The sequence below is a fragment of the Equus caballus genome, chromosome 1, assembly GCF_041296265.1.
Source record: "Equus caballus isolate H_3958 breed thoroughbred chromosome 1, TB-T2T, whole genome shotgun sequence".
Lineage (NCBI taxonomy): Eukaryota > Metazoa > Chordata > Mammalia > Perissodactyla > Equidae > Equus > Equus caballus.
In genome coordinates, this window is record NC_091684.1 from 164,037,864 (window position 1) to 164,050,123 (window position 12,260).

The 12,260-nt window shown below is 37.8% G+C and overlaps 1 protein-coding gene across 20 annotated transcripts in view; it reads left to right on the forward strand.

The window, feature by feature from the left end:
- Nucleotides 1–12,260, forward strand: part of MEIS2 (Meis homeobox 2) — a 202,042-nt gene that overhangs the window by 7,854 nt on the left and 181,928 nt on the right. For all 20 annotated transcript variants that reach the window (XM_005603161.4, XM_070272288.1, XM_070272299.1 and 17 more), the window contains exon 7: nucleotides 9,512–9,626. In XM_005603161.4, the coding sequence (XP_005603218.2) occupies nucleotides 9,512–9,626 (115 nt within the window). The remainder of the gene's footprint in view (nucleotides 1–9,511; nucleotides 9,627–12,260) is intronic.

Sequence of the window (12,260 nt, forward strand, 5' to 3'; positions counted from 1 at the left end):
TTTGGGGGTCTTTTTTCTCACTACCTCTGCCATATCTTTCATCTCCGTTTCCCCTTTCTTGGATTCCCTCCTTATTTATGTTGAGAATCAAAAAAAGCAGGGAGTTGATAGAGTAATTTGTGTTCTTAATGTGTAAAGTTTCCTGGATTTGGTGACTTGAGTGTGAGCAAATTGTCTGTTTGATATGGTGACCGCTGCCTTTTCTGCTTTCTCAACTGTGTGTAATCAGTGCATCAGGGATAGAGAGAGGCAAGACAGCTAGCAGGAGGACAGGAGGAGGGAGAGAGAGGATTGAAGGCAAGGGAGAATTGAGGAGGGAGGGCTGACTTCCCAGTCTCTCACAGAGATGACAATCCTGAAAATTATTGGCAATCTTGCATTGCATTAGAAATAAAAGGAGCGCACACATTACAATTCTCAGAGCTTTTGCTCTATAGAAACTTATTGTCAGAATATGGACTTATTGCCAAGTGCCTGAAGCATCTTCATAATAAAAGACAGTAACCTTGATGAAACAATTATTAACAATGTATTACAGAAAGCTGAGGGGAATTGTGAGTGAATAACCATAGGTTAGTGGTTGAATTTTAACACTTAAACAGTTGGTGAATGAGGACGGAGAGTATAGTAAGGAGTGACTGTGTGTGGCAGGCCAGAACGGGGGGTTTCTTTCTATTCTCTATGTTTTTAATCCTATTTTGGAACTGATCTAGGGAGTCTGATGCTTTAAAAAAAAAAAAAGCATATGTAGTGAGACTGAAAATTTGAAAAAGAAGCAAAGAGAAGAAAGATTGCAGCTGGTAGGAGAGGCAAGAGTGGCGAGGTTAAAGAGTGGGTGTGAACAGCAGTTTATTTATAGGAACTCAAGCCTGGGGGTGGGGGACTATAGATTACATTCAATTGAACTCACAACCTAAATTATACAGGCTATAGCCTAATAACTTGGTGGCTGAAATGTGACATTTATCCTCTGTGGACTAAACAGGCTTTGAGTCTTGAAGGAAGTTTGTATCATGACCATCACCCCCCAGTCCTGGGTGTTAAGAAGAATGAGTTGAGATGCCTTGTGAATAAACCTGTAAGGTTCTCCTCCCCCTCAAAAAAAGTTTTGCAAATATACCATCATAGATTTTAATTATTAGCCTTTATGCTGTATGAAAAGCCAGCCTAAGAACAAGAGTTAAAAAAAGAAAAGAAAAGAAGAGAAAACCTCAGTTCTGGATGTCCAGTTCTGAGACAGAATAAATACTATGGTATTGAAAGCTCCTGTGCCTATCTTTACTCTTAGCTTTTTCCATCATCTCGATGGGGGAAATTTTGGGGAGCTCTTTTGTATACTGAGTGTATTAACTGAAATCAAAAGGCGCAGCAAGCAGCTATGGAAAGTTTATTTGCCGATCTGTGGCTATATGATGTGTGGTTGTGGTCCACGAGGCATGACACTACTTTAGAAATATTTGTTGTTGTTGTCATTTATTTGTTTATTTTCATGGCTTCCTGTTTCTAAATTCATCTGCGTTTTGCACTATTGGGGGAATGGGAAGGAATCTAGTGACAGGGTTTGTAGAATGAGAAGTTCACAGTTGTCTGCAGCCAAAAGCTTTTCTCATGACATTTCTAGGGGTCTCAACTACTTGGTTTTCTAGAGCAGTTTCTTGGCAACTGTTTTTCAAGTGGATGTATGAAACTAGAGCATGCTGATGTTTACATAGAAGAGATAAGATAAACTAGGCTGTTTGGAGTATTGACTGATAGACAATGCCAATTTATGGAACTATTGTAATATTTAAATTATACTCAAGAAGGAAGTTGTACCTAAGAGGACAACACTTTAATAATTTAACAATCATCATCTTTGGATAAAAGAGTCAACCATAACATTTGTTGCTCCTCTTCCTGGCCCCGAATCAAGTAAATATGACAACTGATTTATTTTGAACCCATGAGGGCTTGCCACCTCATTGGGCATCATAATTTAAAGCCTTTTATTTCCTAGAGATCTGAACTATAGCATTTTTACTTCAGCCCCCTGCTATTTGTTTTGAAAGGAAGCAAATAATTTGTTCCACCAGCACACCAAGTGGGAAATGACGAGGTTTGCCACCGACTTGAATGTTACGCGGGAGGTGAGAGAAAACCCTGGAGAGTCGTCACCATTTTTGATATTTTTGAACCATAGGCATATTGATTGTACTCATTTCCGGGCCTCCCTCTACAAGGGAAGCCCTCTTACGCTTCAGCCTCTCCTGTAAGCACAGCCTCCCTCCACCCCTCAGCCACAAAAAAGTGAAAATACCACAGAACCACTACCTGAGAAGTGGTCTGAGTGGGACATTTGCAGCATGTAAATGTGTCCAATTTGAATCTCCAGGTTTATTTTTTCATTTGCTTTGATATGCATATTTAATACATTGCCCCGGGCTGGATCTCATTTGGTGCGCGCTGGTGCAGGGGTGGTGAGGAGCCCCTTCAGAAGGACCCAGACGGTGTGTTGTTTTCTCTATTTTATCTGTTGGCCCACTATTCTGATCTACTGCGCTTCCTCGTGGTTTTATTTGTACATGAAATGCTGAGAGCATTTCAACTTATTGGCTATGAATAATGACAGCTAAAAAGAAGTGTAGTTTAATTTGTTGTGTGCCAAGGTTTCTCTTGTGGAGGTGACAGTTTGTGACAGCTGTTTGACACCCCCAAAACACATACACCTCTCTCCTTATTAAGTAGTATCAAGCTACATTGTGTGTGTGTGTGTGCACGCGTGCGCGCTCGTGTGTGTGTGTGTGTGTGTGTGTGTGTGGGTGTGTGTGTTTAAGGAAGGATAGGGCAAGGAGAGAGAAAGAGAGTGAGAGAGAAAAAAGAAAGAATAAGTGTGTAATTCTGTGTAGTGGGAAGCAGAGAGAGAAGCATCAGGAGTAAAATATTAGGTACCAAAATAGCTTTTGATTTTCTTATTAAAAATGTTGAAAATAGAAATGAATAAAAGTAATTGATAGAAATATCTTGAAAGCAAGTATTTTTGGCAGACTTTTAAGAATGAGTTGTAAATACCGTTACTTAGCAAATCAGGCTGTTGTCATGCTGATTTCACATTTTGTAATTTGATGTCAATAATCTGATGTAACATAGATGAATTAGAAAAAGACAAACATAATGTCTTACTTTCCATGTGTTACACGCAGTAAAGATACTGAATTTGTTCATTGATTACTGACACTTACATTACGGGCATAGTGATAAAAGGAAGTTTGGAATTAAATAGGCAATAAAATTTGCAACATTGGCTACTTTTTGTCATGTTTAGGAACTTCATAATGAATGCTTCTATTTTTAATTATAATGTACGTTATCTTATACTCTTATAAGAGTAATTGTTATAGGTAGGAAATAGCTATTATAGTATTCTTTGGAGTACTGGGGAGAAAAAAATATGATGGTGAAAGGAAATAGAACTCTATTTTCCAGCTGCAGTTCATGTTAAGTTTCCCAGACATTCAAATTTATTATGTTTAAAGTAAACATGTCAAGACACCAATTCTTTAAAAAAGTTTCAACCTGAAAACTGTTGTGGAATAATCATGCTTTTCCTAGCCTGTAGAATTTCTGAATAATAGATGATAGCCACATTTTCTACTTTACATAATTTTAGACCAAATCTTTAAATCTGATGCAGACAAATGAAATATATCTTTATGTAAAGATATGTAAATGTATCTTTAGATCAAGTTTAGATAAATGAAATATATTTCTTTGCAATATATTTTCTGAGCTAAGTTCTATTTGCCTGATGTGCATACAGTTATATTGTTATTCCTAGTTAATGTTCACAAAGAGCTGCATTTTATTTTTTTTGCATGAATTAAGTAACGGGAAGAAAGTACAACTGATAGAATTAACAGTGGATGACAGGTGCCTTAAAATTAGCTGGCTCTGATAACATAATTAACAAAAGAAAAATTATTTTAATTTCTATGTTGAAAGCTGTACTTTAAGTGAAAATATATTGTGTTTTCTTTTGCATCTCTGAATACATCACGTTTATTTATGTCTATGCAGTTTTAAAAAATAAGTTAGGTCAGAGGAGAGAATGCCCTTGTTCCTGACAGAATACGGGCAATCGTCTATAGATAAATTCTATTACTACCTGAAAAATTAGTGGGGAGTAGGCAGCGAGGAGAGGAATAGGTTTAAGTGATAGGTCTATAGAATATCAAGGGGAAATAATTGGATTTGAAAATAATATTAATAAAATGAGTGATTTATGTTATCAGATAGTTTCTTAGGTTCTAGTGTGATCTCAGACCTTACAGTATGATACCCAAGGCCTCCGGGGACCCATTCCGCGGAAGTTCTCTCTCTCAGCTCTGTCCACCAACTCAAGGAGATGTGGCCGGGGGCATGGGTTTTCTCTGGTTGTTGTTGTGTAGTTTCCGGTGGTTGATAGCTTTTCTGTCAATTTCCCATCAACAATAATTATGTTATGTAAATCGTTTAAATTGTGCAGTTGGAGTATATTTTCAGTGTAACTGTGATGAGATGAAATTAAGCAAAAGTGCACCTGACAACCACAGATATCACTATCAGATTAAAAACTTGATATTTTAAGCATTCATTTTCCTATTTTTTTCAGACTGAATGTTCTATGGAACATCCCAATACAATTCAGGATTATAGGAGACGTTTGATAATATGACAGTACACCAACAATGCAGGAAATTTCTATCTTCTCTAAAAGTTGCTCCATTAAATGGAGGAATCATTTGCAAGAGAACTTGCTGCTTCTGTGAGCGTTGCTCATATATTAATTCCCAAAGCTTAATAGAGGGTGGAAGCTGGGAGATGAGGGAAAGACCCCAGCTCTATTTACATTTTTAAAGAGTGAGCCCATGTTCTGAAAGCACAGACAGTTCTCCTGAGTTCTTATGTCAACTTTAGAATAACAAAGTTGAAATTCCAACATTTTTTTCAAGCCAGACAATTAACATTTTTAACTTTTGTAGGCTTAGCTACCTCAAGAGAGAAGTTTTCATCTTATTTTAAAAAATAGTTTTTGCATAATGTGAATTAGGGGTTAAAACATAATAAAGTCATAGGAAATATGTAACATTAATTATGTGGACTGATACAAGCATATCTTGCCTTTGTTGTTTAAACATATGGAGTCGAATTAGTTTTGCATGCTCCATTTGCTGATTAAAATATCTCTATATATGTTTAAGATTACTTCCTACCTATGAGCACATACTCTGAATTACTTTACTGTATTTTCGAAGTTCATAAATAATTTTTGGCTTGGAGTTATATCATATTTTACTTGTATAGGTTCTAGAAAGTCAAATGCTTATTTTAAAGTATTTTTTAATACTAGGAATAAGAAGCGCCAATTACCTTAGGGATTATCTTGTCTAACTTCTTAATTTTAAAGAGATAGAGGAAACAAGTCCCAAAGAAATGAAGTCCATCACTTGCATAAGGTCACATGATCAGTTAGAGGTGGCACCCTAGAGGCATCCTTCCAGTCTCATGCTCTCTCTCCTATACCACATCCACCTTTTCATTTGAATCACCTTGTCATTTGGGGTCTAAGATGAGTTTCACATGATTTTAGCTGGAACTTGCGTTTAGTATTGCTTTTTTTAGTCCTTGAAGCCTAATATATTTTACTTCCCGGCTCCGTTTTGTACTTATTTAGAAACACTTTTACGTTGACTTCACTGTCTTTTTGCTATGGAAGAACCGTGAGCTGTGTGGAATCATCTAAACAGGGAAATGCAACCAATTCACCAGGACTTATTAAGTGCTATCCTATAGGCAGATCCCCCACAGAAATGCCATAGTGGTGCAAAATGTTCCAATTTCCACCATATCTGCAACCTCAACAAAAGAGGCACACATATGATTTGCTTCCTGTGCCTGGAGACTCCTGTCCTTTCTATGCTCTTTCCTAGATTTAGCAAAATTCAATGATGGTGCTAAATCAATTTCTTTTTTTTTTTTTAACTTTCAAGGGAGAAAACACTGGCAGAGTTGTGTTTTCCAGGGAAAGCTGTGTGTAAATGAGAAACAGAGGAGAGCTGCATAGTGATCTCCTGTGGGCCCGCTACTACAAGCTCTCCCCATCTTGTCTCCTGCTTTTATATTAATTACAACTTGCATTATCAGCTGTGAGTCTGTAGCCCAGCAAATAGAAAATTCTGCCCCTGGAGACCTAGCTTCTTGTATCTATTTTCCGTCTCCTTCTATTGTGCTCCACTCAGTAGTCACTGCTTTTCTCCTGCTAATACTGCTCTTTAACGCAATTACGAAAGAGCAAGAGGAGTACCATATTTGACTCCCAATTATTAAAGCCACTGGGAATAGAAACATGTTCAGTCCTTGCCCTCGGGTGTCTTCATGATACCTTTGGCTGAAGAACAGGACGTATATTGTGGAATGCGTATAACCGAATGCTCACCCACGTGCATGCACACAGAGCATTTCTCTTTATTTTTCTACATACGTCATGGTTTTACATGCTTTCATATGCCACTATGGTTTCAAGATTCACTAAACTTCTGCATCTAATTTGGTAGAAAGCCAGGCAGTTATTCTTGAAGGATGTAAACTTGGAAACTATCTAGGGAGGGAAAAAAAAGAAGAAGAAAGGAGTTGTGATATAAACAAATATTTCGATTTAAGAAAAAACGGTGTTATGAGTAATGGAATATATTTGATCTCTTATGTAGATTACAATTTTTTTATGACCAAAGAGCTAGCAATGTTTTATTTTTTTATTGACCAGATTATCAATATTCGTCTTTGTATGTGATCAAGTCACCATGGTGTGGCTGAATATGACAACTTTGGGGTAACTCTTCAGCCTTGAAACCCCAGAGGGATTTCTCTGTTTTTTCTGCTTTCAAGTTGTGTGAGTATCATGGTGCCCCTTAGTTTGTGTCAGTCTCTCAGATTAGATCATAATGCTTGAGACACTATGGAAATAAACATCTTATGACACTTTTTGAGGAGAGCGTTTCTGAGGATGTGAGGGAGAAAAGAGGGAAGAGGCAGGGGCATGCTGGGCTAGGTAGTGAACTTAAGCAAATTTCAGGACTGGGCTGAAAACCCAGTTCATTTGGAGGAACCAGCTGCTCTAAAAGGAGTATTTGCTTCTGTAGCTTATTTTTCACCCTTTTACTTTAGAAAACATCTCCTCCAGAAAACCATTGAAAAAAAATAGACTGGATTATAAATTAATGGGCCTGACTTTAAAACTCAGTACAGGTTTGACTGATAAGGATACACCAGTATTTTCAGTTGCAGGAAGTCCTTCTGAGCTATCCTTTCAAATCACTATAGTGCCCAAACAGAAAGACTTGCTCCAGCTTCATTTGAATGATTATATAATAGCTATTGGATGACATTTGCCTTAAAACGTAGTTGAGGTGTTAGCGGTTAATTATTGTAATTTTCATGAGGGGTAAGGAGCTTTTATAGCAGGCAGCTTAATAAAAAGCCCGCAGTGCATAAAATTAACATCACTTGCTGTGTACACGGAAAAGTTTAGCTTAGGTGAATGTGTTACGGTGATGGCATTTTCTGAGAGAAGGCTCCAGCCAGCGTTGTTGCAGGACGAAACTCAGACCATGCTATTGTTTCTTTCCTTTTTTTCATGTAATTTGTCTAGCTCTTTATCTGATTCCCATCCGGCAAACAGCTGACACGCAGAGGCTGCAAAACTTGAAGAAGCTCTGTATGCTGTTTGCCTTTAGCTGCAAACTATTGGAGTGGATTGTAACTTGGATGAAAAGAAAGCTCACAGGCCTGACTTTGTCTTAACACAGGCAACAGAGAACCTGGGTCTCATTTTATTCTACTCAACTTCATTCCCTAGTCTACTTTCTTAAACATAGCCTTCCTTTGGACATCTATACCTGTGCCGTATGTACAGTCATGAAATTTCTGCTTAGGGTTTTCACTTGCAGTCACTTCTTTGCCTGATGGCAGTACCAGTAGCATTATTTGATATAGATGTTTTTAATCCATAGAGCTTTGGGTCATTTCATCATCTATCAAAATGCTAAATATTAACTTATAGTTAGTTTGGAGCAGATCTGTAGAGGAAAAAAAAAAAATAAGTTTTTTGTGGTTATTGTTCCAAACAAGAATAGTCCTCTATTTTCTCTCACCTTGGTATCGTGATTTTATTTTGGTAACATTTTATGTGCTATATGTAAATTATAGAGTTGATGTTGAGGAAAATGATGGACTGATTTTTTTCTAGATAAACTGTATATAATGACAACAGCAAGATTGCTTTCAGATGGGCAAGATGTTGCTTGTTGCCTATAGGCATGTCGGTCTGCCTGAATCCTTATTTACCAATTTTTCTAAGAAGAAATGGTGCACTTTGAGAGACTGATTTTTTAAAAATTTTGCACCCAAAGAATTTCCCCGCAAAAAATTCGCCTGCCTGTAGATCTGTGGGCTTAGGTGAAGTTGTCGCATACAGGTGGCAAATGTGCAGCCCTGGCCTTCAGGCTAGTCTGTTTCATGTGCTGTTCCTACTCTCCGTTTCTGCCAGAGGAAATTCCATCTCTTGCCTGCCTTCATGTGGTGCTGATAAAGTCCTTCCTGTACATTAGAATTCCTGTTTTCCTTTAAGCAACAGCAGGGTATTGGGAATGACCAGGAAAGGGGAGGAGGAACAGGAGAGGAATACACTCAGCAAAGTAGCATGAGCTATAACTCTTGGTTTGCCTCACGTGTCCTCTGAAACCAGAAAAAAGCACTGCTCTGTGAATTTAAAGTTTCCGTGGAGCTCACGTGAAAGCCCTATCCAGTTTATTAGATGGCTAACAGTTCAGAGCTGTTTCATTTTGTTGTTGCTCTCTGTGTAAATGAAAGCAGAATTGATCAGTCATTAGATATTGATGCAGTGATTAATATCATTGTATCTATGGGCTGGGTAATCAGATGGTGACAATTTTGAGAGTTCATTCAGGCTGTTGTAGGGCAATGCATGTGGAAGTTGCAAAGGGCTGCCCCATACATTCTTGAGTCTGTGATTTTTTTTAAGGGAGTCATTGAGTTTGGTAGATGTTAACGTTCTGAAGTATTTAGTATCTAAGAGCATTGAGACCTGTTTCTTGGAAGAGAGTGCCCTAATTAAGATAGCAGAGTGAAAATGACCTTTAGATTTTTAAGTAGGTTTTTCTAACTTTTAAAATGAACTTTATTGAGGTATAGTTTGTATATAATAAAATGCACTCATTTTAAGTGTTGATTTCAATTAACAAATGTATACACTAATGTCACCATCACCTCATCAAGATGCTGGAGCACCTTTTCTTCTTTCCGGTACCTATTGCTGAAAAGACAACATAAGATCTGGCAACGTGGCATCTATATTTGCCTAGTTCGACAAATACTAATATGTATACATTTTTTGTCTCTCTCTGCACTTTTCCTCTTGGTTCCTCAATTACGGCTGAAATGGTAACTGTGGAAAAATTCCTTGGCCTCCTGACATCAGAATCCTGCATCTTGGCGAGACCACGATGATGCCACCTCCACCCACTCAGCAGGCACCCCAGGGCCCTCCAGTGGGGGCCATGCGTCCCAGAGTGGAGACAACAGCAGTGAGCAAGGTAAAAGGTCAAGCATTTTCCTTGTGCAAAGTAGGCATGACTAAAATAACTTCAGTATTTTGCGATATCAGTACATCCGCCTCCTCATAAACAGGAGAGTGGCAGGTTAGGGAGTATAATCAGCTGCTGTTTAGGGAGACAGTATTTCCTCTCCTTAACTTACCTTATTTAAAAAAAAAAAAATCAAAGTGAGATGTCTAATCTTTAAGTAGGCATTGCAATAACAATTGATTAGTTCTGCCAATTCTTTTACAAATTTGGTTATCTACACTTTTCTTCTGTGTGCGTAGGTAAATAGAATGACAGATCTACTTTCCTGCTATGATGTAGTAGTTTGAATTATGCTATAAATGGGATATTTTGTTTGTAATATCAACTATAAGAGTTTTCTATAATCAAGCAACGATGCCTCTAAAGCACATACGATGCAAAAATCTGTTCTCATTTAACTCCGGAAGTACTGCGCGCATTTTACGTGGAATCTTATCTGCAGAAGATGGATTTTGAAATTCTTAGATTATTTGTCCCCATTTCCATTCAGCTCACTGGTGACTTTTGTTGCAAATCCTAAAAATTAGAATAATCAGAGAGCAAGGGGGTCATCAACTGCAGATGACAAGGAAGCCTAGTGTGATTTATAATAAATTTTACCATTTAAAACTCACCTACTGCACAGAAAGCAATTAGATATTGGTAGGGATATCGTCTATGGCTAAAATGATAATTTAAAGGAAGATGCATTATTGAGTGTGGGCCAGGAAAGTGTATAGATTTTACTTTTTAATATTTTACATTAGATGGTGTCTGATCTCCTAGGTCTATTTCATCTCTATTATGACTGTGTTTATGGCCACAATATTTAAGCATTAGACGGTCTTCCAAGTAAGGGACAGTTTAACAGCTTGAGCTGAAGTTATATATGCCATTTAAAAGAGAGTGGCTGAGGTAGGGTGAGTGCCTTCCCTCCAAGTTTCTGGCCAGAGATTTTTTTGGATTTCTAGTATTCTAGAAGAGTCTAGAGAAATGTCCTTTCTAGGATGCCATGAACTTGTGAATGGGTGCAAATTAGAATCTAGGTTTAAGAAAGTTGCAACTAACACAGAAATGAATACCATCACCTCGTAAATTGTGGAAGAGCTCGTAAATTGTATCTATTTAGGCTTTATATATTGTTTTCTTAGATCAGTTAGATTGTACATAAGAAAACTAAACTATAAGGCATTTTGAAGATGACATGTACATAAATTCAATGGATCTGCAATGCAATGGCTTAATTGTGGGTCCATATCATGATGATAGACTTCTCAGGGTAGTTAAATCTGGAAAGCTTTCTATGACTCCACCTTCCCTACCATCCCAAATTGCTGTGACACAAAGGATGAAATGCACCTATTAATAAAAACAAAACACCCTAAACATTGAACGCAAGAGGGGGAAAGGAGAAGCAGGCTTAATGGTCTAATGAGGCTATCTTCCAAAGCCTCGTGTGTGAGGCTCGCTTTGACCTTTCACTTTGCTCAGGAGCCCAGCGCTTCATTTTTCACATTCTTGCAATTACGTTAACGCTTCAAGCATTTCTGACTCCAAGTCAGCTAGCAACACCAGGCATAACTCAACACTGTGAGTTTTTCTCCTCTCTGTAGATTCATTAACAGGTCACCAAGGTCCCAACTGAAATTTAAAACTGACTGGTTCTGTTGGGTTGGTTGAGTTATGGCAAGGGAGATAGCAGGCAAGGACCAGAGCAGGGGAGGGGGAGAGAGAAGACCCTGGGCTTTGGAGCAGAGAATAGTTGTGGCAGCGAGCAAAGCATGGGGTTTTATCATGTTGGTTAGTTTTATTTGGTTGCTTTGGGTTTTTTTTTTTTTTCTGGTCAGGAAAGAGAAAAGCTCTGGGACTGATACAGCGGGTAAAAACAATACCCATAAACCTCTGTGTTGTGGGTAGCCGCACCCACTTATCCGATGTTGAAGGATTTGATCCCTGTAGGATTCTGTTCCTTTAATCATATCTCTGTGGGATTAAAGAATGGACACGGTAGCTTATGTGTATGAGTACTAGGAAGTCAGTCATTTTGCTGTATTAAAGTGTGAGGGATAAAAAAAGTTATGATTCCTATAAAATGGAGAACGTTTTGGCATTGAGAGTTTCCTACCTGGCTTCCACATCAATGGTTCCAAACACATGTTGAAGGGTATTCTGTTTTTTACAGCAGAGTTTAAATTTTGAAAGCCAGACAAGTCTATCTTGTCATACTCGTGCCCATATTAGCCTTTTAAACATGTTTTCAAGGCATTTTGAGATTTTGTCCCACCGAATTGTCCAGAGTAGTTTTCTGAGGGAAAGATTAATTATCTGCTTCTGGGCAAAGTCAACAGAGATATTGACTGAAATCGCATATGCTTATCCTAGGTTAAATCTTAGGGTTGATGTATAATGGAAAACCTGGGAGGGAAATTTATGTTCTGCGTATTAAATATGTTATAATGTTTCTTTGGAAACCAAGTTTTTAGTTTAGAAAAGAGTTTTCTTGCTTATTCAGAATTTATTAGCACAACAGGCATATGGAAAACTGTAAAACGATTCAGTTTCAAAACAAATTATGATAAACAGAAAAAATAGGGAGGAATTGTA